Genomic DNA, 27,511 nt, shown 5'->3' on the forward strand with positions numbered 1-27,511 from the left:
TTAAATTTGAGTACTGAAGAGGCTAGGAAAGACTGGTTGGAAATGCAACCACCAGTTTGATAAATCCAAGTACAGATTGCTTTTCTCCAGGCATTTTCAATATGCACAAGCAGATGTGAATGGTAACTAGTTGGCTTGTTTGGCCACAGCAGAAATTTCAAATCAAACTGTCCCAGCCATAATGGACAATCACAATGATAAGCAATGCTCAGGTAACAAGATTATGAAGGTGTAAAACTTATTGACCATCAACTACAAGAATATATAAATCTAATAAATTTTCCCAAATTGCCTCCTGACTCTATAGAATATCTAGATGTCTACATTACAGAAGAGGAAAATGATGCAGCAATTGTAATAGTAAAAACAAAGCTCCAGGACTGGATGATATTCCACTGGAACTGCACAAAAATGTAGGCAATTTTTGAGTTCTAGAATTGTTGACAACTTTGTTAAATTATTGTCAGGAGGTATCTTGCAATATTCTATGTCAGAAGCACTGATTATTGTGATTCCAAATTCGGGCAAAGATTTATTCTACTACAAATTTTATTACCTATTTCTCTTCTAGCCACAGATTTTAAAAACTCTGGAGAAAGTGTTAACCCTTAGACTAAATCAGGTTATGACCCAAATTATCTACCCAATCCAGATGGGATTTATGCTAAACAAATCCACAGTATAGTCTCAGAGCCTATATATCTTTCACTTTCAGATATGCCGTACCATGGAAGTAAAGGCTGTGTTGGTATCTCTTGATGCAGCCAAGGCCTTTGACTCAGAATAGACATATTTGTTGGAGGTTATGGTTTTAGATTGGGTTGCAGATTCATTCAGTGGTTAAGTTGTTAAGATCAGTCCTGGCAACAAGAATATTCGTCAATGGATACAAACCCCTTTCAATTAGGGAGGAGCATTTGTTAGGAATGGTTTTTGTCACATTCATTATTTGCATTGACTATTGAACTACTGGCCTGTCTTCGTGGAATCTCAGCAGATGATACTGCTGGTATTATTGCCTTATATGCTGGTGATATACTCCTCTTTCTGGTCAATGAGTCACTTGACAATTTACTCCAGTTTGTTGAATGTCCATATATTCCAATATATTTCCCCTTTGTCGTGAAATCCCTTGTGACTACAATAGACTTTGAAGTTTTGTCTTGGCATCTGGATAACTTGCATCAGATTATGTAGCTCTAAATATCAATCCTGTTATTGAGTATTTAAAGATGTAAACTCATACCTGGAAAAAACTCCTGTTCACTATGCCCGGCAGAGTTAATTTAATTAAACTTATAATTTAGCCCAAATTGTTATACCATTTATAACATGCTCCTATTTATATTCTGGGACACATCGTTGAGAACATTAATAACAACATATCCTCTCTGGTCTGGGGAGGTGGGGTTGGGGTCGGATTAAAATTAATACATTGTGCAGGTCTAAAGCCTCAGGTGGTCTAGCAATCCCCAATCTTAAATTGGCATATTTGAAAAAACAGGTTGGGAATTCAAAAACAACAAACAAAGACAACTATTACACACAAAGTTATGGGTGGCTCAGGTATTGATCCAGATATTCCCTTATAGAATAATGATACATTTGGTGAAGTAGGCAAAATGGGGAGGGATAAAGTTTGCTACAAGTTTATGATCACTTCACTTGCTCAGTTATATAGGGACAGCCATTTAAAATCTGAAGAACTGAAACTTGAATTTCACATTCTTAATCCTCTTTTTTATAGACATTGAAAACTGCTTCATGCCCTGGAAGCTCAGTTTGGGGGTGAATCGCCTTTATTTAGCAACACTCCACTCAAAGGGTTTTCTTTCTAATATAGGCTTCTGCAAATTAATTTTAAATCTTTACTCTTATCTTTTGTCCTACATAGCAAGGATGGTCTCATAACTTTGAGACATAAGTGGGAGGAAGATAGTGACCAACTCACATGAGGTGGGACCTCATGCTGGGTGATATGTGAGATGATACATCTTGTGTGAAATTTCAACAAATACACCTGTATGTCCTGCATAGAATTTAAATACTATTTAAGATGGGAAGTAGGAATAACTCAGACTGTCCTAAATATGGGAACCATATAGGTTCATTTTGGCATATGTTGTGGGAGTGCTTTGCATTTCACAAGCTCTGGGCATGCATGTGGAAATGCATTCATAGAACAGGGGTCGATATCCCTCAAATAAATCCTGTGGTATATGTATTTGGGATTACCAGCAGAAACCTATTATCAGGGCACTTGTGCTGATATATGTAATAGGTGTCAGTGGCGTTGGAAATAGTTGTTAAACCACAAGACTCTTTTAGACTTAACTAATTTGCTGGTTTTATTCCAAAACTTGTTGCAATAGATGATATATACGTATATACAGTTGCTCACAGTTTATACTGACTGTAGCAGACAGGCAGTATGACAAATGTATGCAGTTAATGTACTTAACACTATTATAGTACATTAATATATGCAGATGGTAGTAAGCTTATATTGTGGACAATGTCAGAGATCAGGTTGCTTATATATATTTTTGTGCCTCCGCTCACTTTATATATCTATATATAAGTAATAGAGCACAAAGAGGATGCAGCTCTAGATATGACTTCTTTACAGTTCAACTGTCACTGGAAGAACCTACTGAGAACTGAGAACTTCCTGTCTGTCCATGCTCATAAGAGCGATGTGGATGGCTGGATGATGCTCCACTTCCTGTCTTCACTAGACTACAGGGGACACCACTACCAATATGGGAGACGTAGCATAGCACCCCATATTAAGAGGGATATCATTTTAAGTGAGTCTGGGTAAACACACAGAAATGTGATCTAGTCTCCGGACAATGAGTCAGATTATATGGCTTTCACGGTGTCCAGTCCTGTGCAAAACGTATAAAACTTGTATAGTTTGTTCAAATTAATTATCTTGTACAAATTTTGAAGATATATATACTTTAATTCCTCATGTACAAAGAATCTTAAATTTGTTGTATCATACATTATAATTTATCTATGCTTGATGGATTGAAATGTATCCTTTTATGTGTGTTTATAATATTACTGACTTTGAAGATGGTGTACTAGACTATTGATACCTTACCATCATCAGCTATTTATATAGCACTACTAATTCCGCATCGCTGTACAGAGAACTCGCTCACATCAGTCCCTGCCCCATTGGAGCTTACAGTCTAAATTCCCTAACATACACACAGACAGACAGACAGAGAGAGAGAGAGAGAGAGAGACAGACTAGGGTCAATTTGACAGCAGCCACTAGTATGTTTTTGGAGTACCTTAGCTTAAATAGGTTCCTCCCTTTTATTTAGTTCGTATATTGGAAATAATTTTTTGCTTTGTCTGTATCGTTTGTTTGTTTGTGTTTAATATCTGTTAATAACAAGATGATTGGAAACACCATATTTAACTAGAACTCAAATATGTGCTCTGCTACCATACTCCTGGCCCCCAGCAAATCAGCCTGATGGCAATGAAAAGAAAAACAGATGGTTAATTGATAACATATTTTGCAGTAAAAAGGTTAAAAGGTTAATTTATAAAACTAACCAAGTGGGTTATGAGCAAAAAAAAAAAATCAGTATGATGCCTACAATAGTGAGGGGTAAGGTTCAACATACTGCAAGAATAAGGAAAAAGCCTTTGAAGTTTGATTTGAAATTCTTTCCTGCCCTCCTGGAAACAGTCAGGTTAACCTGCTATTCCCTAATTTCATTACAAACGTTGTGACTTTGGAACAGCTTTGTTCAAGGTCTGCCCTGGGGGGTGGACTGATAAAAGGGGCCCACTGCATGGGAAAAATTAACGTGGCATGCTTCTATGTATACTATGTTTATATGATTTGTACACCAAACTGCGCACATCTTCATCTTGGAGCATCTAAGTACACAAGGGGCTACTACTCCTCTATCATGCTCATCAGCAATAGGCACTTTTTCAGAGAACTGATGGAAACTGAAGTAGATTTATATATGAGCAGAAACAAAGGAATCAAATGGTAAAGGGGTTATCTTCTATGAGTAATCAACTCATAATTATGTTCCAATTGAGCTACCAGACATTCACATACATGTTTCACTCATCCACACATAATACACCCATGTGTCCCAATTTTCCAGAATCGTCCTGGGTTATATGACTGAAAAAGTTCAGCCTGAAATGCTTATTTTGTCCAAACTCATATTACGCCTAAATTAATAATACTAGACACTTATCTTATTATAACTGTTTAACTACATTTGACATCCAAGAGGATGAAGATAGTGGCTTTTATTGACTAAACTAGCAGCATTTATAATTGTATCCACATAGTTTGCATAAGCTAGTGACAAATGCAAAATCTCATCCTTTGCAAAATGACTTTCTTAATGCCAGGATTATGACAAAAGTACCCAACTGCCAATACACACAGTACTGGAGTTTTAAGTCATGTAAACGGTAATTGCCTAAGACTCCTTTTCACAAAGTTCTCCAAAACAAAATGCAGTGAATTATAGATCTGTGGAATCTACTGGCAGTGGTGTACAGATTCAAGAAAACATGTGCCCATATGTCAGAAAGAAAGCAGAGACCATGGGGGGTAACAGGCAGCCGAGAGCAAGAGGCTTGTAGTAAGCAAACCAAGATGTGAACCATCTAAGCTATCCATTTATAGCTGCATATATGAATTTCTCTATGTCCCATGTAGCAGGGAATACAGCCAAAGAAAACATGGGTACACCTCAGAGAAATCCAGTCTGGAAAGGTTGGACACAAAGCTGCAGTTATTGCTGTGAGCCAGGCCTGTATTTGGATATTCTGTAGATACATAAAGCCAGTGCTGAGCTTGCTGGTAAATGGATATCCTGTTCTAAGGCAGAAGAGGACGGTGCTTGGGATTTGTCTCTGGCACTCTGACACGAATATTGTTTGGAAAAAGGAACGCAATAATACAGATTTTAATGCAACTTGGGAGGCAGAATCCTTTGGGGTCAGGTTTGAGGCAAGTCCTCAAGTACAAACAGAACTAAGGGAATTGAGGCAATCTTGCCCATTTCAATAATATGCCAAGAGGTAACTTCTTATTTTAACTGTAGTAGCAGTAGCACTACTAACATTCACCAGTTGCTAATAAAGCAATAATTTTTTTCTCTGTTTGTGCTAAATATTACAGAATGACGGCCATACTTTTATCTCAAGATTTTTGAATAAAGCCAAGCATATACATTTTATTTAATATAGTGCAAGCCAGTTTTCTGTGTCATGAACAGTAGAACAGGGTTAGCTAACTCTTATGGAGCTCTTATGGAATTAGTTTCACAACATCTGCATAGTTACAGGTTGTCTAAGTCTATAGAGGAGCAGAACAAAGTAGCAACATGACTGTGTATTGCGATCAAATAAGATGGTTGGCATAAATTATCAGTGTATATATGACTGGAGTGAGAAAGAACAAAGTGTGCTTGGTGTGCATGCTTTGCCAATGTAAATATATTTATTGATTGGAATGTGGTTTCAACTGTGCAGTGTGTCTGATAAATATGTTAGTGTTTGTATGGACCGCATGAAATGCAAATAGGCAAACTGTCTGGTCATGTGCCAGTGCTTACCAACAATTCCATGGTACAGGTATTGCCTTAGATATATTTTGTTCTTAATGTTCAGAGGGGAATACTTGCTGTTTAGGTGGCTGGGGAATTGTGGATGCCTTTTTCTCTCTTTGTAAGAGAGGGTTGTTACTTAACCTCTTCATTGCAAAATGTATTTTCATGTAGACTAATTGTCACTTATTTAATGTGTCCAGGCCTAAATATTGGTGGGTCAGGGCTTGAGGGGCGGCCTGCAGGCAGTGTCGGAGTGGAGTATGAAGGACCCACCAGAGGGGGTGTAGCCTGCCATTAGATAGGGTGTAACCAAACCCCTAGAGGTGGTGTGGTACGCCCATGAAGGACAGCTAACACTATAGTGTAGAATATACTTGCCTATTTTGAGTGATCTTCCTCCGGGATCCTTGAAGATGGGTGTGAAGGGAGGGTGGAGGGGGCGGGGCAAGTTGAATTGCATCATTTTGACCCCACCCCATGGCAAAAATTATCATTTTGTCATGGGGTGGAGCCAAAATGATGCAATTTGCCATGAATCGCATCATAGAGGCCGCTCGGGGACAGGATATGGGAGACTTGCCTACTCTCCCGGGAGTCCCAGAGACATACCCGGAATTTGGAAGTCTCCCAGACATTTTATACAGCCCCCTCTCCCCTTTCTTTTTAGCCTCCTTACCCCCCTTCATTTTAGCCCCCTTTCCCCCAGCTCCCTCTCCAGTGTGATTTATACAGCCCCCTCTCCCCCCTTCTTAGCACTCTTTACCCCAGCCCCCTCTCCAGCGTGATTTATACAGCCCCCTCTCCCCCTTCTTAACTCCCTTTCCACCAGCCCCCTCTCCACGTGATTTATACAGCCCCCTCTCCCCACTTCTTTTAAGCCCTCTCTCCCCCGTTGTCTCCAGCTACCTCTTTTCTTGTTATTTCATACATAATTACCTTGTCTTCATATCTTCTTCACTCTTCTCTGCTGCGACTTCCTTCTTCTTTGCTGAACTGGCTGCTCTTGGCTCCTCACCTCTGAAAGTGTCAGTGTCATGACATCAGACGCTGCAGGGACAGAGGTCAGAGTTTAGAAGAGGAGCCGAGTGCCTGGCATCATTTTGGATGCGCCGGGCAGCTAGCAGTCTGTTGCTGAAGTCTGTCACTGTTAGTCACAGAGTCAAGAGGCACAGAGAAGGCAGGTAGCAGGCGGCCGCTGCGCCCCACTTCAGCTTGCGCCCTGGGTGACAGCACTACCCACACCTGCCTAGTTACAGTTTTGGATTACAGTCTGGGCCCAGGTAGCCTCACAGATTGCACAGTCTGCCCCCTAGAATAAGGGGGCAGGCCCTAAAGCAGCAGGGCCCACTGGGGATTTCCCCTACACTCCGGTAGGCCAGTCCCACTCTGCATGCAGGTACCATCTATACCCACTCAAATGCACCCTCAACCTTCCCATCCTGTGCAACTCGGCAGAGAATTCACCACTGCATGAGCCGTCCGCCCCCTTTATGTTGTAACACCAGAGGTCTCTGCTAATTCTCTCCATCCCCTAAACAGGATAGGAGGTCTTAGTGATAGGTTTACCTGAACATATTTGTTATTAATCTCCCTGTGCAAACTGATCAGGGGTCGGTACAATTTAGTCAGGCTTTGTAAACAAGGTCAGGTTTGGGTCTATGTAATAGGGCCAGGGTATCATTGTAAAAAAATCAGGGGTGTGTATAATGAGTTCTTAGACCTGTGCAGTGTGAATAATACATGTTATCAGCTCTTAATCTACACTATAATAGGCATAATTATCGTGTGCATAAATGCGTTGTAGAGTAGACATGATTTTTCCATAATAATTATAAGAAGATGTCATCATGTATCGATCTGCAATGGTGTTTCTTAGATATTTTCTTATTATGTACTCTTTATAAAAGTTGAAGGGGGGGGGTTGTTAGTCAGTAGATGAGTGGCATGCAATTTTTGTAGTGTGGGACACATTTACCACTTTAACAATATTATAAAGAAATTATAAGCTCCTTACCGGCCTATCAGGATAAACTCCAGCACGAAGCAGAGATGCTTTCCAGCTATCCACTTCTTCCTGGGAGTCACAGGCTAGTTCCAGGCATCGATGATCCTTGTAAACATTCCTACAAACCACAAAATTGAGTGAAGTTGGGAAGAGTCAAACAGGGACACATTCAGATGTGTTTTCATACAATATCAGATGTTTAGACACCATTAAGGCCCATATACCAATGTGCAACAAACAGCTTTTAGTGGTGTTAGTACAAGTTAATAATACACAACTTTAAACTTTATTGATAATTTTTTTTTCTTCCATTCAACATCAGATACATTATGCAGAAAACTAAATATAACTGTAAATATAACATCACATCATAGCACAGAGATCTGTTTATTAATGGGGATATCTGACATTGTACAGGAAACTGTGTACATCTTTATGATGTGTAAAGATCTGTTTTAACTTTCCTGGAATATAAATCGTAACCACTTATAAACAATAATAGCATTATTTATTTACAGTTGAATTACATCTGAAAGATAATAATCGGATATGTTGTATAGTTACAGACTGTCCCAAATTGAAAATGTTCTGTTTATCAATAATGACCAACAATACCAAGTCAATACAGTATAACCATGTTCATTCAATCACTTGGCAGCACAGTATAACAGTGACGATCATTGTTGACCCACTGGAGTCTCAGGTACGATTCCAACTAGGGCACTATCTGTGTTCTTCCTGGCTTTCCCGCCACAGACCGAGAATATACCACCAGCCTAATTGTCTTTGGCCGGAACTGTGTGGTAGAAAATTAGACTTTAAGCTCAACCTGGGCAGGGACTGATGTAAATGATTAACTATACTCTGTAAAGAGCTGTGTAATATATTGGTACTATGTAAATAAAGGTTAATAATAATACCAGCAAATATGTAAAGCAGGGTTTTAGCGTGAACTAATATTATGCCTAAATAGCAAAACAGTGCTACTTAGATCTTCAGCTACAAAGTAGTTTGAAAATTATATTCACATGCCGGTAATTATGCCGATGCTGACAATTTCTGTACAAGAACACATTTAAAATGTGCTAACATTTAAAACTCTATGCTTTTACTGATGTGTACATGCTCGTTTTTTCTTTTTTTGCATGTTGGTGATTTTGTTATTTGAACTTGCAAAAATAAAAATTTTTTAAAAAAAAAAGATGAGCCAAGAAATTAACTGCCCATTTAGTAGCAATGTATGTTGGTGTAGACTTTTATAAGCTTCACTTGTCTATCTTTTGTCTATTATCAGGTGTAGATGCCCATCTATGCTGTGGGCCTTAAAGTGCCCCCTGAAGACGTTGGGCTGTCACCTGGTCCTTTGGTGCTGTCCAAAAATGCACCTGTGAAAGGATGCCACCATGTGCACAGAGCAAGTAATGAAGCACTACAGTACTTGGATTTTCAAGCAGCACCAATTGTTCATTGCCCTAGCCTTTTGGCCAGGACAAGGACAATTGTTATACATCTGGTTGAAAGGCTGGCACGTATGGCACCTATTTATTTATTTTACACATTCAAATACACCTTCACTTTTCATGTTTTTCATGTGTTTGTGAAGTTTCACTTTTTCCCCATGTCATTGGAGGTCCCTTCTTATGAAGGTGCTGAAGACTCTGGTCTTAGGAGCCGGCTTTGGCAGACTCCTGGGGAAAAGGCACCTACCCGAGCCTGAAGAGCCTTGCCCCCTAAAGGCCTTAGGTCTTTGGGGCATGGGGAATAAATGGTCCTCCCCAAGCTTCGGCAAAGAGGGGCCTGAAGACCCTTATCTATCTCTGGTGTCTTATGGCTCCTTGAAGATGGGAGGAACTGGGTTCTTCTTTTGGAGAGGGCCAAATGTACCAAGCCTCCAGCACAGTGTAAGCACTGCATTGGGAGAGCACTCACCTTGGGCTGCAATAAAAATATATTAGACTGTAAGTTCTACTATTGAACTATGGTTCAATAGTAGAGTAGAAATGCAAAACTCTATTTCTGTTATAATATTCTCGTTTTTGCCCAATAAATATACAGCAAAGCGAAGAGAGAGTGAGATAATTATAGCACCTCCTGTCAGCAAAAGGTACAATTGTACAACTCATTTAAGTTAGTATATTTATTACTTTCATGTGTATAAATAGTTTGGAATTTTAAAGTAAGTGAATACATTTTTAGCATTCAATAAAATATAATTATATGTATTGATTTGTTATAGTTTTGTATGGTTTTGTCTTGTATTACTTTAATATAGCTTGTAGATTTGACCGTCATTAAATGAAAAGGCACCAGGGCTCATTTAGGGTTGGACATTTTCCAATTTTCTCACGCAAGATATGCCTTTCCATACTGAGTATGTCCTTGATAAATGCTTCCCATACCCTTATGCTTGGAGAGGCAGCACAGGGTATGCAAGGGTGGACAATCTTAAGATTAAGGGCATGTTTAAGTAAATGCAACTCAATTAAATATGGACGTACTCGCAGATACGACATTTAGGAAGCATATCTGATACGGGTACTAGAAAGCTGGTGCAACGATAAGCAGTTATGATGATGGCTAAAAATCAGCACTATTCTAGCTACTTTCAACTTGAGTGCATCTTTCCTATGCTTAGTGCTAAAATATATCCAACCCTAAGTGAACCTCTAAGTATATGAATGAAATATTTCCATAGGCCACACAATATGAAACACAAGTTTTATAGTAAACAAATAAATATAATATGAGACAAAGCCAGGGAAAAAAAGCCTGCGCTCGGTATATCCCATATTATATATGGTACCAGCTGCGTGGCCGTAAGCCGAGCTCAGTATATCCCATATTATATATGGTACCAGCTGCGTGGCCGTAAGCCGAGCTCAGTATATCCCATATTATATATGGTACCAGCTGCGTGGCCGTAAGCCGAGCTCAGTATATCCCATATTATATATGGTACCAGCTGCACGCCAATATTAATGCCCATATATGTATACAAAACAAAAAGACTGCTGTTGTTAGTGTTTATCCTTAACACTGCATATCTGTGTGTATCTAGAAAATGAAAACATGAGGTATTAGTGCATATTTTGGTCAAAACCTTTAAGCCTGTATCCCAGTGTCAAGGACATCTCATTATATGCAGGTCCTACAACTGACCTATATGCTTTAAATCACCATTACAATTCAGTTCAAATCAGATGCAGTCCCCTCCCAGGTATAGGGAGCATCTAGCAAGTGCTGGCTTGTGAGCCACACCCAAATGAGCCTTAAAAAGGCTTGATGGACAGCTGCTATGAAAACATAAGGCAATATTTTGAGACAAATAAGTTATATTAATTTTATTTGTCTCAAATAAATATAATATCACTTGATTTTTCTGCAAAAATTGCATTTTTAAAAAAAAAATAAAAATCACACTTTCACTCAGTGGCGCACGCAGGGGGGTTTCTGGGTCTCCAGAAACCCCTCCCCTCTGCTAAAAAAGTGCCCTATATTGCGGCACTGTGCTATACAGCAGCCGTGGCGCTGTCAAAGAAGCATCCGCGGCAGTGCTGTATTGTATACAGCACTGCCGCGGACGATTCTTTGACAGCGCAGCGGCTGTATAATACAGTGCTGCCTAAACGGAGCTGCTACGCATGCGCGGGCGCATACGCGGCAGCTCTCTCGTTTTTTGGGGGGGGTTTTTTGGTGGAGGGGAAACCCCCTCTTAAAAATGCTCAGTGCGCCCCTGTCACTCTTACATTTTGTAAATAACCCTTAATGTGAAATGGCATATCTTTCAATAAAAAAAAAACTTTCTTTGGAAAACAGCACATTGGTTTGCACACTGTGGCTAGCCATTTTGTGAGATAAGAATAACTAGAGGGGGTAAGAGTTATGAGAACATTTAGATTTGTCATTCTGCAATGTAATCGTTTGTCTTTTTAACAATATATTTGAAATATATCTATAAAGCAATAAGTTTAAAATTACAATGGTACAAGTCATGAGTGTTGCGACATGCCAAATAGCAACCTCATGGAAACCCCCCCATCCCACTACCATTATCTCGGTCTGCAAGCCAGTATGGTACACCTATCAAATGGAACAAATAATGAGTATTCTGAGGAATTCCTCTGCATCATTTCACAAGATATGGGCTCATTGGATTCCTTTTCACAGTCAATCTCTAAAGCCATAGTTGTCCCAGACTCCCGGTAGAGCAGTGCAAATTCCCAAATCCTACGACTTCCGTTGTGAAGTGGGCATTGGTTGGGGCCTTAGTGAAGCAATTCTCTGTGAATTGCGTCATCTTGGCCCTACCCCCTGCTGCTATAGGCCGAAAATTGTGCCATTTTGCAGAGGGGTGGGTCCTAATGATGAGAGTCATCTAGCCATGCCCGCAGGACACGACACGACAGTGAGATCTCTCCTCCCAGACGGGAGATCTCAAATGTTGGCAAGTATTCTCTAATCTGGTAATTGGTCATTGTTTTGTTTTGACCCGAACAATCACATCTACACCCTAATGACTCCCCTTGTAGCCCTCATCAGCAAGGTCCCACCCCCTTTCCATTATACTCTCCCTAGTTTGTCCCACCTTTTGTCCCAGCTATTTTTCTCTGATAAAATTTGCATTACCAGTGTTTGCTACATATTTTGTTTTTGGTCACAAGCTGGATTACCTGTACAATTAAGTCTTGCTATTCCTTTTAAACAAAAGTAACCTTTCTTTGTTTTGTTCCTGATGCATTCAATAAATAGTAAACAAACAAACAAAACAAAACACTATATATTCTGTAGCATCCTGGCTCAAAAAAAACAAGGGCAGTACCAAATCTGAAAAAAAAAATATGGTAAAAAAAGTAGTTGAATTATTGTGTTTAAGCCATGTATCAGTATCCAAAATTGATACACTGAATATACATTTGAGTGAGCAGTAGAAAGAGGATACTAATAATAGTAAATTAAAAATAACAGTTATAAAATAAAATAAATATGTTCTAAGACTTCATTTAGGCAACCAGCACAATAAATGTACATTTTAGGAACTACATCTGACAAACGAGCAACAGAATTACTAGTTGCTTAACACATGGTTGTTTCTAAATGAGGTGGAAATAATGATTATATGTAGTAATCAAAGATCAACGTAAACACATTCTCTAGGAAACCTTTTTTCAACCCATTGAGTTCACAAGGAGCTTAAGGTCAGCCCTTGTGATTACAGGAAGTGAGGGTTTTACCTCCAGCAAAACCAAGACAGCAGGAATAACTATGTCAACAACCAATGTGATTATTCTGATGATGTTTTTTAACCATAGGAACTCACAAGGTTATGCTGTTAGTTTTATTAGAAGCATAAAGATCTATAGTATTTACATAAAGAGCCATAATTGCACTTTACATTTAGGTATATGGAAAATAACCAACTAACTGTTGATGAAACTTTCTACACTGATGGGTAATTGTATTTGCGGTCTTGTCAAATTGCAGATTCTTTCTCTCTCTACACACACAGATATATATATATATATATATATATATATATATATATATATATATATATATATATATAATATATATGTTATATATGCATTTATATTATATATATATTATATATATATTATATATATATATATATATATATATATATATATATTATGTATATATATACAGGGCCGGACTGGCCATCTGGCACTTCTGGCAGATGCGGGCGTCCGATGCAAGTAATCACATGGGACAGCACCCGTCACGTTGTGAGCGTCCCATGTGATTACTTGCATCAGCCGCACGACCCTTAATCTCCGTCCGCTGAGCAGCGTGCAGTGAGGTGCTGCTACTCAGGCGAGCATGCGGACGGCTGGATCGTGAAGTGGATGTAACAGGGTAAGTATGTGTTGGGCCGCAGTATTTCAATATGGGGTGTGTGTGGCCGCAGTATTTCAATATGGGGTGTGTGTGTGTGTGGCCGCAATATGTTAATATAATATGTGAGGGAAGGGAGGATCTTAATATAGTGTGGGAGGTAGGCTATTTAATGGTGAAGTGTAGGTGGGAGATAATTATTTAAGGTGAGGTGACAGAACCTTTAATTTAATGCTGTGGTGGTTTGGGACTATTATTTGAACATGGGGCTGATTTTGGGGAGGAGGGTTATTTATTAAATGTGAATATGAATTATTTAATGCCGGAGATGGTTGTGGGAAATGGTTATATTTATTAAACTAAAATTTATTGCTGGGACTGTTTGGAGGGAGGGAAATGGGTTTTGATGAAATGGATATACTGTTAATTTAATGTCAGGGCTGGTTGGAGAGAAATAGGTCTACTTATTAAATGTGAATATTATTATTGTTGGGAATGGAGGGAGGCAAAATTATAGTCATAATGTGGCTGGGAGAGCGTGATAAATGTAATGTTTTAATATAATATATGTATTAATGACCCATGTTGACCCCTCTGCCAGCACAATGTGGCCACGCCCTTTTTGGCACAGCGGCACACAGTTTGTTTGCTACTTGTCTATGGAGGGGGGTCCCAAAAGTTCACTGTACCTGGGCCCCTAATTTCTCTTGCCAGTCCTGTACATACCATTATCTGATACTGGTAAGCCCTATGCTGCAAAGATAGATAGATAGATAGATAGATAGATAGATAGATAGATAGATAGATAGAAAGAAAGATAATGGATATATATATTTATATATATATATTAACCAGCCCCACACCAGGTTTTGCATTTAAGTGAATTTCTCTCCAAACCCACACACTTGTTTTTTTTTCTGTTGCCTTTTATTGGAAGTTAGTATGTCAGTAATTTAAAAAAATGTCAAATTTCCATGTATAGTCCCTGGATTTGATAATTTGCTCCTTAAAGTGTTTTTTTTTTTTTAATATTCAACACTTCAGTAGAATTTATGTTATTCATGCAGGATATAATTCTGTGTATCTCTTAAAAAGAATTTATGGGAAATATATAAGCAGCAACTGTGCTGTAATGTTCCATATGTACGCCAACTTAGAGCTGCATGTGAAAGATAACAATGGGTTTCTCAAAATAAAAAGTCCTGCTACTAAAGTGCAATAAAAAATGCTATCGCTTCTGGCACCAAGTTGCCTTTTATAAAACTCGAAAACTGAAATCTGCAGAGAGCAGAAGTTACTGCAGTTGCTAGGGATATCTGGTAATATATCTGGTGATAGATGTGGCTGAGTGTAGTACTATGCTGGTCCAAACCACTGACGCTGGATCAGCAATAAATATGCACATCATGCGCACTAATGTGCCTCCCACGTGTAGAGATCAAGGAGTCACCAAGACAATGATTGCTATACAAACAAATAAAAACACAACAGTCCACTCCAGTCCCAAATTCGATATTGAAAAAAAAAAAAAACTTACTACATTTAAAGAGGTTCAATTTATAATTATTTACTAGCCTTACACATATTTTTTCATTTGACCAATATTGCATAGCCATAAGTATAGATTAGTTTTACTATTTGCAGAAAAAGAGAAGTGTACAAAGTTTCAGTATATACTATTTGGGACACAGGAAAAGATGAGTATACAGGTAGAATAACAAGTGTTATATATTACCATTGTGAACTTCAGGATATGAGCTAGCCAAAACAAGGGATAATATTATGCAGTTCCATAAGATGTTGGTAGATGGTGAGAAAGTTAATATACTTGTGGACTTCTTACCCATAGTTGCCTACTCTCCCGAAATGTCCGGGAGACTCCCGGATTTTTGTGAGTTCTCCCGGACTCCTGAGAGAGCAGGCAAAAATCCCGGATCCAGCTGTCTCCGTTGTTGAAGATGAGTGGGGGGCGGGGCTAAATGTGGCATTGTGGCCCTGCCCCCTGCTGCGATTGGGCAAAATTGCATAAGATTGACAGGGAGTGGAGCCTAACGGCGCACCACACGTGGCCACGCCCCTTTGACGGGCCCCCTCCCGGACAGCTGCCTTCAAAAGTAGGCAAGTATGTTCTTACCTTAATCCTTACATAGGGTCTCTGGAGTGGCGTAGTTGCCAGCTTCAATTAATTACTCTAGACAATTAAGAAACACCAGCATTATCCATCAGAAGCACCCAATTTCACCTTACTACTTGTAATGAAGTAACAACACCTTCCAGCCATCAACACCTGTCTCAATATGTATGTGAAAGGCTTTTCTGTGCCCTTTATATTTGGCCAATTTCACTGTACACAGAAATATACATATACAGGCATTTGAAAAAGGAAGTACACTATCAATCTGTGTTTTCACACATCAGGACATCTATAACAATCATCTAATCATCACCGTATCCTAAAAGTTACTAAATCGTCTCACGTGACAAATAACCAGTAACATATTTTACTTTGTCATTATGTATTCAACAAAAAAATAAGCTATATAGAATAAGCCATGTGTAAAACAGCATTTTGCACTAATGGAAAAATAAAATAATATACTTTGTGTTGTAACACTTTTTGGTAATCATATTTTATCATATGGTTTTGATGGAAAGCTACTGAACATTCTACATGTCATTTAAAGTCTCCAATTATCTAGTTTTATGTCTGTATCTGCAGTTTTACAATTAATAATACAGAAAGTATGTTAAATTGCCCCAAAATAAATAATGGCTGAAATAGCTGCTATGTGTTATGAGCCGCGGTGGTGCCAATAGCCGCGGCGGCTTGCTCTCCTCTGCCCCCTGTGTCCCGGCCCTCTGCTTGACAACCGGGACTTCACTTACAGCTTACGGCCTGACCATTGCTAGGGCACCGGCTGGACGCTGAGCTGTCAAATCGCTGCTTCCCGGCGGGGGAATTAGCCGGGCACGTGCGAAATTTATTAACAGCCTCTTGGGGCTAATTAGCTTTGGCTGTGCTTTCCTAGTTGTGATTGGCTGCTCTGGGTATTTAAGGTTATAGTGATCACAGTCTGTGCTGTTGCTGACCTGCTGTTTGTCTCCTGTTATTTCTTGACCTTCTGTTGTGACCCTTGCCTGTACCTTGGACCTTGCCTGTTTGCCTGTTGCCCTGACCTTTTACTTGAATACTGGACTCTGCTGACCTCTGCTTGGATACCGATTTGTCTATCTGCTACGGACCCCTGACCTCGGCCTGCCACTGACCACCCGCTCCAGCCTCGGCTAGCGCCTTCGGATTCAATGCACGACAGCCATCATAGATGAGCTTTTACTACTCTGAGCCTAAGACCTGGGGGCATCGGAGTACCTGTGAGCACATAAAGCTCTACAGGAAAGGTGGCTGCTAAAGGTGAAGATCTCAACACTATCGCTTTAAAACATCATCTTGGTGACCGTGAGCCTTAAGCTGCATTATAACTTTGGGGTTTGGTTACATGGTTTCCCTCACATGCTGCAAAAAGGGTGTGTGGCCCACAAGTAAAACATGACCTGAACCCATCAATGGCTTAAAGAAGCCCTTCATATAGGTGGCATCTATACTACATCAAGGATCCCTCTACACAGTGGAATCTCTGAGCCTCTAATCAGATGGAAAGGAAATAGTTTGAAATGGTTCACACCAATTCCCTTGAAATGATTGTTAAGTATTTCACAGTACTTACCTAATTAACCTAACAGATCCTTTCCCACATACCTGATATTTGACAAAGCCAGCTAACCAGAGGCCAAAGCAGGGTCTGCAGTAAAGACCGAAGGCAAAGTCCCAGTGACTGCACCTAGTGGCTGTTGGGACAAGAGTATGTGTTTCTTTAAGACTGGAGATAAAGAGAGAAGTGATGAACCAGATTTCCGAATGATAAAGGGCCAGTAACATTTTATTTTGAACAATTTGTCAAAGAGAGGTCTTCTTTTACTTATCTGGGTTTTCACATTGCCAAGGTGCCTTAGCACTTCTACAGAAGATGTTTAGCGCCTGTGTCAGATCTATATACATTATCACTTGACACCTAAGTGTAGTAAACAGGGGTTTTAACTTAAAAGTGGAGGTCAATAATGATGAGCTGGCACATTGCCAAATTGCATGTTGCACTTGTACTCGTTGGCATGTAGACAACGTGTATAAATGCGTATATAAAGTTACTGTGGTGTAAATTCTTGAGTGAGCACTGTGTACATGTATCCATGAAGTTTACCTAATTTAAGATGGTATAACCAATTTCACTGCAACATACAGACATGTACTTTACTTTGTAATTCATAAGTATACAATATGCATCTAAAAAAAAGATTACATTAAAGAAACAACAAAATACATGTAAATAAAAAATATTATAAATATTTGCTTGCTTGTTATAAGGTTCCACATACCACACATCTATTTATATATTATAGCTATACAGTATAGATATCACAAAAAAATTGTCAGATCTTCTAATTTGACATAAAATATATCTATTACTTAGCATTAATCAAAGCATTATTGGATGTACTGTACAGTATGCTCAACATCCTTAACGTACAGTATGTACAAAGGTTGTTTAGGTTGAACAAGTCAATGTAAACTCTAAGAAAAATTAAACCATCTATTAAAAGTTACTTGCACACATGCATACTGTTTTCTTGTGCTGTATTATGCTTATTAAACTGTATATATTCCCTTTATCTCTACAACCTTCCATCCAAGTCCTAGACACTCTTAAGTACTCAATACCTTAAAGTGAGAAATAAAGAAAGAGAAAGTTGTGGACAGGAAGAGGGACGTAATGTTTCTGGAATTATTTTCTTTATGAAACTATCCATCTGCTCTGAGTTAGCTGCAGTTTGTGACTAAAATTTTCTAACTGGGTGTGCCCTGTTTTAGGTCACTTCAAACCAGGAATTCTTCATTCATTAAGTTAACCCATTTACTATCTATGAACCATTTCTTACAGTTATTTCTTAGCATTCGGTGTGATTACAGTTAAACAATTTGACAATACTTAGTGTGTAGTCAGAGCCACAAGAAATAAGTTAGTTTTAAACATATGTTTAAACGTAAACATTCTCTGGTAGTAAACCTTGCTATGCATAGAAACATAGAACTAGATTTTCTAAACTGCGGGTTTCAAAAAGTGGTGATGCTGCCTATAGCAACCAATCAGATTCTGGGGCCTGATTCATTAAGGATCTTAACTTAAGAAACTTCTTATTTCAGTCTCCTGGACAAAACCATGTTACAATGCAAAGGGTGCAAATTAGTATTCTGTTTTGCACATAAGTTAAATACTGACTGTTTTTTCATGTAGCACACAAATACTTGATAGCTCATTTGTACACTGAAATTTAAAGTTGATAATTGTGTGCTACATGAAAAAACAGTCAGTATTTAACTTATGTGCAAAACAGAATACTAATTTGCACCCCTTGCATTGTAACATGGTTTTGTCCAGGAGACTGAAATAAGACGTTTCTTAAGTTAAGATCCTTAATGAATCAGGCCCCTAGTTATCATTTATTTAGTACATTCTAAAAAATGACAGCTAGAATCTGATTGATTGCTATAGGAAATATCTCCACTTTTTCAAACCCGCAATTTAGAAAATATACCCCTTAATGGGACTATCCAACAACCCCTTTGTAGGTAAATTATTAATTAAACACACAAATGTACATCCTACATGAAAGTGGAACATTCAAGGCCCATTTATAAAAACATGGATTTCATTTGGATTTTTTGCTGCCTTATTTTTGTATCTCTGAAGTGAGACAAAGGCATTATGACATCACTTCTGATTAGCTGGGTGTTCACTTGCAGAGGAATTACCAACTCCTGGTATCATCCAACAGAACAAACTGTATGGCTAATTTAGCTTTGGTTTGAAATGATGAACTATCACCCAAAACACACATCAGATGGGGCTTGTGAGAAACGTGAATGCTATACACATGAGAACGGAGATAATGATGATGGAACTTGTATGCATCTCATACTATGTTTTCCCATCTATGTTCCTTCCTGCATTCTCCTTTCGTTTTCCCCAAGAACCACCCACGTCACATGTCTGCTCTGATGAATGCCACGTGGAACAGAATGAACATAGATCGAGAACAAGCACAGTCTGCATGTACTGTAACAAAGATGCTGATTCACATAGCTGCAAAGAAATTTAGACAGGCCAGTAACAGACATTGGTTGCAGCAAGTAGACATGGGACATCCTCTTAGCCAAATTAATTAATTTATTTATTAGTTTATAACTTTTGTGGGGAAGGAAATGAATTCATATTTAGTCTTGGTGCCTTGGATTCAGGTAAACAAATTGAGTTGTACAAAATCATTAAGAGCCAATACTGAAATCACATCTCCAGCGAGTCTCTATAAAAGTCATTTACTAACAGCAAAATATGCTGAAGTGTAGCAAAATTAAATTAACACAACTTGGCTTGTACTGTATGTCAGCCTTGCACATACATAGCCTTATGCACTTTTGTAAAGTGGCTCTGGGCAGACAGTTTGCACAACCTTCTATGGAACTACAGACGCTAATGTGCCTGCCAAGTAAAAAAAATCACTATCACATTTAAACCACCCCTTAATAAATGACAAATTTTCTGTCAAAATACTGGAGCTACAATCATGTCTTTAAAAAATCACGAAAGTGAGAGAACATCCAGTCTTCTTTTCATGTGTCACATTTACACTTTTAACATTTTAATTAATATTGGTAGATTAATGATTATATCTATGCTTTCCCAGACACGGTTCCCCTGGAAGGTACACAGACTAACATAAAATTTCCACAAGTAAAAATCTAGTCTTTTTCGGTTGAGGGAGGTTATCTGGCCACCAAGTATACTGAGAACTCACCCACAATGCACTCCATTAAAATATTTAATCCTGAAACAAACAGTCAAGGCCAAAAGTTTTGAGAATGACTCAAGTGTTTGCTTTCACAAAGTTTGCTGCTTCAGTGTTTTTAGACCTTTTTGTCAGATGTAGCTATGGTATACTGAAGTAAAATTACAAGAATTTCATAAGTGTCAAAGGCTTTTATTGCTAATTACATTAAGTTTATGCAAAGAGTTAATATTTGCAGTGTTGACCCTTATTTTTGAAGACCTCTTCAATTCGCCCCTGGCATGCTGCCAATCAACTTCTGGGCCACATACGGACTGATGGCTGCCCATATTTGCCCAATCAATGCTTGGTGTTTGTCAGAACTTGTGCGCTTTTGTTTGTCCACCCGCCTGTTGAGGATTGACCACAAATTCGCAATGGGATTAGGGTCTGGGGAGTTTCCTGGTCATGGACCCAAAATTTCCATGTTTTGATCCCCGAGCCACTTAGTTATCACTTTTGCTTTTATGGCAAGGTGCTCCAGCATGCTGGAAAAGGCATTGTTCGTCACCAAACTGTTCTTGACTGGTTGGGAGAAGTTGCTCTTCGAGGATGTTTTGGTACCTTTCTTTATTCATGGCTGTGTTCTTAGGCAAAATTGTGAGTGAGCCTACTCCCTTGGCTAAGAAGCAACCCCACACATGAATGGTCTCAGGATGCTTTACTGTTGGCATGACACAGGACTGATGGTAGCGCTCACCTTTCCTTCTCCGGACAAGCGTTTTTCTAGATGCCCCAAACACTCTGAAAGGGGAATCATCAGAGAAAATGACTTAACCCCAGTTCACAACAGTACAATCCCTGTACATTTTGTATAATATCAGTCTGTCCCTGACATTTTTCCTGGAGAGAAGTGGCTTCTTTGCTGACCTTTTTGACACCACGCCATCCTCCAAAAGTCTTCACCTCACTGTACGTGCAGATGCACTAACACCTGCCTGCTGCCATTCCTGGGCAAGCGCTACACCAGTGGTGCCCTGATCCCGCAGCTTAATTCAACTTTAAAAGACGGTCATGGTGCTTGCTGGACGTTCTTTGGCACCCTAAAGCCTTCTTCACAACTATTGAACCTCTCTCATTGAAGTTCTTGATGATCCAATAAATGGTTGATTTAGGTGCAATTTTACTAGCAGCAATATCCTTGCCTGTGAACTGCACTTGTTTCCTTGCAGGTAGCCATGGTTAACAGAGGAAGAACAATGATTTCAAACACCACCCTCCTTTTAAAACTTCCAGTCTGTTATTCTAACTCAATCAACATGACAGAGTTGTTTCCAGCCTTGTCCTCATCAACACTCTCACCTGTGTTAACGAGAGAATCACTGACCTTATGTCAGCTGGTCCTTTTGTGGCAGGGCTGAAATGCAGTGGAAAGTTGTTTTTGGGATAAAGTTCATTGTCGTGGCAAAGAGGGACTTTGAAATTAATTAAAATTCATCTGATCACTCTTCATAACATTCTGGAGTAAATGCAATTTGCCATCATATAAACTGAGGCAGCAGACTTTGTGGAAAATAATATGTGTGTCATTCTCAAAACTTTTGGCCATGACTGTACATTTTTAGACACATGCGCCCACCCCGCATTCAGCAATAGACGCACTGATCCACCTGACTTCTACCATCAGAAGGAGCAAGTTTTAAAACCCTTCTATCCTCAATCGAAGATGGACAAAGCCATTTACTTATTTCTAGAAACGGGCATAAAGTAGGTGCAGGGCAAAATAGCATTTTTACAGCTTTCTAAAATACCTTTATTATGTCATATTAATCAGTGCATTTAACCTCTGCTCTACTCTTTCCCTTTCTAAGCAACATTACAACCAGAGCTATACCTGCAGCTCTGTAAAAACACTTTGTAACATCATAAAGTATTTATGTAATTTATCATACTTGATATAGGGTAAAACATATAATTTTACTCAGCAAACAGAATCATGCACAGTCTATTTTTAATCAAAATATACAGACAGTGACCAATAGGTTAGGCGTTGACATCTTCTTACTGACCCAAAATGAATTTCCTATTATAATTTAAATATTAAGCAGATGCCTTTGGTTAAACATAAACAAGTTAGTCCTGTATGGAATATAATTCTGTTTTATTTTCCATATACATGGAAAATATTTCACACTTTAGCAAGACCTTAATAAAAGTTGGGTACAAAGCTGGACTTCATCCTGTTAGAAAAACTGCCATCACTGCTATAGGAAGTATGTAAGAGCAGAAAAGGGAGGTCAGGACTTTAATATACCAGATTTTAACTCTTTACTCTGGTTCACATGCACCGGGGCAAACGCAGGATTTTTAAAGGGGGACCCCCCCAAAAAATTAATAAATAAATAAATATAGAGCTGCCGCGCATGCGCAGCAGCTCCATTTCGGCGATGCTGAATTGTACGGCTGCTGTACAGTACAGTGCTGCTGTGAAGGGGCAATGTTTAGCGCCCGTTCGTTCGTGGAGGGGTTTCTGGAGAACCAGAACCCCCCCCCTGCGTGCGCCCCTGATACAGGAGTATAATCCTAAATGTACATACAATAGATCAGAAAAAAATTACAAAACCTAAACCATGTGCTGCAATTGTTAATGTGTGTTAGACCTATATCAAAACATTTAACGTCTTCAATGTAACAAGAGTAGATTGGTTGGTTGGTTAGTTTTCACGCAATACATTCTGCTACCCCATAAACAGGATACAACTATGCTATTTGACGGTATGCATTATACATTTGTTACAATAAAAAAATTAACACTTAAATATAATACGACATGGCTAAAGAGTGAAAATAGTGCATTTTTACTTATTTGATCATCATTTTCTTCTTAATCACTGTATAAATTCAGATTTTAATGAACTTTAACTATTATTAACTATGTCATGTAGAAAGGCTGAGACATAAATCAGTGAATGCTGGTTAAGATCTAATCAGATGGTGTTTACATGCTCTGTTTGACTTAAATTTTTACATAAGAGCAAAGCCTTCAACCACATATCAAAATAATGCCTATTCTATGTGTCCATACCCATCTTTGTTCATACTTGTGTCTGAATGCATTTGCTTAGTTTTAGTTTTTTTTTGCTTGCTCTATTTCAGTGTGTTCAAAGCATGAAACTACACTTAAAAAAGTCCAATAATCTTGTTGGGAGCACATTGTATACTAAACTACTAAGGGTTCGCAAGAGCAGTTTCACCACTGTTATGCTGTATTTTTCCCATTCATCTCAATGGCCCATACATTCCTATGGCCCATTTGTTCCAATGAGGTAGAGCATTACATGTAGAAATCCTACTAAAGTGAACAGGCTACTGAAACGAATAGAACTTCACAGAATTGTTGTTTTCCCATATCAATAGAAATTTTACTAATTAACCGGGAACTATTGATGAGTGATTAATGCAGTGAAACCCTGGGGCTCTATAATAATGGAACAGGGTCTTAGGGATGCCTTACAGTTATATTGAGACCATTAAAGTGACAAAGCTGCCACTCCAAATGTCTCAATATTCCTCAGTACACCAGTCCCCACAGTCCCAGACTGGCAGTATCTGGAAGGTAGCAGCCATGTTCTTTGTTTGCAGCTCCACATAGAGGATCCAGGGGAAAGGCACCACTGAAACTCGTTTCAATGGTAACATGGGACCCCGCGATGCAAGGTCCCTTATTAACAGTGGAAGGTCTCCTACAGACAATTAACAAGACTGCATATCTGCTATATACTAGCCACCAAATTGGAAGTCTTCTATATACTACTCAACATAAAATTCAGATCTGATATACTTTAGCTTGCAGATTAGACTTATATTATACACAAGTCACTGGATTGGACAGCTATACATATCCACTATATACTGCAGGCCTACTAAAAAATAGCAACCAAATTGGAAGTTTGCTATACATTAGCCATAAGATTGATTACATTTTATAGACCAGTCACCATAACAGTGACCAAAAAGTGATGGACTGCTATGAAATAGTCACCAGATTGTAGGGTGGCTATACACTAGCCACAAAGATTGGATACTTGTTGTATAGTCATCACCAGAGATTGGGGGACTGCAATAAACCAGCCACTAGTCCTGAGGTGTAACATAAAGTACTTATTAGATTGTAGGGCTGTTATTCACTACCCACCAAGTTAGCAGCATGATATTGGAGATCTGCAACACACTTAACACAATACTGAAGGTCTCCCGTACACTGACCACTAGATTGGAAGTGTATTTTATATGAAAACCAACCGACTGGTGGTTTATTTAATAAACTAGCCACTAAAAATGATCTGCTTTGTACTCCAGCCACCAGAATTTAGTGTTCACTGTACAACTGCCACTAGAATGAACTCTGCCTATATACTAGTTAACATAACTGGACTCAATTTTGTATAGTTGCCACTAGAAAGGACGGCTTATTGTTTATTATCCATCAAAAAGGACTCTGTATTGTAGTTACTGGACTAAGGGGTAAGGAACATAGTGGCCCTGAAACTTGTAGGAGCCCCGTGACATTTAATGACATCCATGACTGCATAGAACAGTATTTATCTTACTGGAGGCTTAATAAAGTGAATGGTGAACCTATTAGCAAAGTTGAATCAGCCATGAATTAAATGTATTATGTTGTTTTAACCAATCCAAAATCACTTACTTGTAAAGATAAACAATGTGAGGGATATTTATACAAAAAATGTTACCTGCCAAAACTTCCAGACAAAATTTTGATTGTTAAAATCCATTATGAAAGTGGTAACAAATTTACTGCAAACTCTGCAGCTGGAAAACCTGACAGAAGAAAGTACTAAACTCACCATAAACTTATGATGGTCTCTTTGACAAACTAAAACAAGTGCTTAAACAGAGCGTAATCCTCTAAATTAGGACATCAAAAATAAAGAAAAAATGGCATCTGTGCTGCAAGTCTGAGCTGGAAAAAGTAGGTCCCTCTCTACCCTCTGTACTCACGTCTGGTTCTAGTCTCGTCCATTTTGTGACCTGTCCCCAATGCCCTTTTGCTTAACTGAAATGCACTAAGACTGGCTGCCCACCCCCTAACTTCTGTTTCAGCTATATCTCTGGACCGATTCATAAGTAATTTGTTCCTTATGTTCCTACTTTCATAACTTGATTGCGCCCAAGATGGTTGCCTTCCATTTGCATGCTCCTGAAACTAATGTACACTTCTCCTTTATATTACAGGTACAATAAAGGTGCAATGACCAATGCCCATGCCGTCCCAGATTTACACCCATAGCCCAACCCACAGTAATGGCTATTTCAAATATCAGAGTGTATGGAAATATACTTTAACATTTGGTCACAATTATTGTCAGTGACTATGTTCTGATGGAGCTTGTAGTACATCAAGATTCATCTGAACAGCTTTGTGTATTACAAGATCCTTGAATATTGTTTAGAAATTTTGCATTTTGAAATGTTGGCAAATATAATCTGTGTCATGACACTTAAAGATCTAGGGGTATATTTACTAAACTGCGGGTTTGAAAAAGTGAAGATGCTGCCTATAGCAACCAATCATATTCTAGCTGTCATTTTGTAGAGTGCACTAAATAAATGATAACTAGAATCTATCGGTAACATCTCCACTTTTTCAAACACGCAGTTTAGTAAATATACTCCCTAGTATAAAAGAAACATACATAAAACAAAAACAAAACAAAAACAAACATAAAAAAAATCTCGAGATCAGATGAGTGATTAAAAAGTATTTATCTTGCTATTTACAGAAAAAATAAAAAGAAATCTTCTGTGGGATTGCAACTTGAAATCTCTAAAATTAATATTATACCTAACTGAATAATTTTCATTTGTTCTGGTGAACTTCTGGAAGCTATTAAAGTAATTCTATTGTTTTCAAATAAGCATTGCCCAATCAATTGTATGTGTTTCCAAAGCACAAAGTGATTTATTTTAGCAGATGTAAATAGTCAACAATTCAATACATTATTATATTATGATAAAGTACAGTACAGCCAATACCAAAAGTTAAGTACATACCAATGCTATCGCATGCGCTCGCTGCGCACCCCTGGGACCCGGTGGACAGTATATGTGTTAGAATACTGTGTCAGAGTTGACTGAGAGCCAGGGAGTGTGCAGCTATGATTATATACAGTACAGTTACACAGTTAACAATAGAGATGACGTAGATTGTTTCTATAGGTCCAGCCGTTGGGTGGGTCCAGGGTAAACAGATCATAGGTTGATTCAATCTAAGGAATCCAAAGGTGGGGGTCGTCTCTCCAGGGGGTCTGCTCCTTTCATAGCCAGCATCATACAAAGGATTATTCCCTAATATCAATAACTAAAGTATGCAATGTGCGATCTCTTCGGCGACTGCACCGGACAGCTGCTGATGAATAGGGTTTCAGTATGATACCAGACATGCCACCTTTCCCACAACCTGAACCATATATATCACTGAAGCGTACATATAATCATTATATATATATATATATATATATATATATATATATGTATATATATATACTACTAATAAACCAAATATTATCTGCTCATAAATTACAGTGTAACGGTACCAATATGAATACGAATTATATAGATAACTAAATGTTGTAATGCGAGTGTGTGCGTGCGTATTTTACCGTGCGATCGCACCACGCCACGTGTTACGTGGCGTACGGATCGCAATTACACGGAAAAACAATATTAAACCAATATACTTTCGTTCATCCAATTATACGACTTCGACAGTCCACCCTTTGATAGTACAATAAATTATCACCTTAAAGATGTTATATGCAGGATCTCAGTACCACGTTTAATTGTTATGTAATACAAATCCCCCTTGGTGTATGACCACGCTGTTTGTAGATCTAAACAAGTTATCATAAGAGAGAGTCTTAATCCTCTAAACGATTTCTTCTTTTACTATAAACTGTACATCTCTGGAGCTTGGAGATAACCTTTTGTATGCCCTTCAAGGGTGCAATAAAACACTTAATACATTATTTGGAAAGGTACAAAGTACAATAGAACATGTATCAGCTATACAGAATTCTCTACTACAGTTCTTCAAGTTTAACAGGTTCTTCTGTCCAACGCATGTCTTTAAGCTCAGAAT

At 38.6% G+C, this 27,511-nt stretch overlaps 1 protein-coding gene across 4 annotated transcripts in view; it reads right to left on the reverse strand.

Moving 5' to 3' along the window:
- DNM3 (dynamin 3) overlaps positions 1 to 27,511 on the reverse strand; it is a 399,791-nt gene that overhangs the window by 96,436 nt on the left and 275,844 nt on the right. For all 4 annotated transcript variants that reach the window (XM_075182456.1, XM_075182455.1, XM_075182457.1 and 1 more), the window contains exon 18: positions 7,627 to 7,735. In XM_075182456.1, the coding sequence (XP_075038557.1) occupies positions 7,627 to 7,735 (109 nt within the window). The remainder of the gene's footprint in view (positions 1 to 7,626; positions 7,736 to 27,511) is intronic.

The sequence above is a fragment of the Mixophyes fleayi genome, chromosome 8 (genome assembly GCF_038048845.1).
Source record: "Mixophyes fleayi isolate aMixFle1 chromosome 8, aMixFle1.hap1, whole genome shotgun sequence".
NCBI classification, from domain to species: Eukaryota; Metazoa; Chordata; class Amphibia; order Anura; family Limnodynastidae; genus Mixophyes; species Mixophyes fleayi.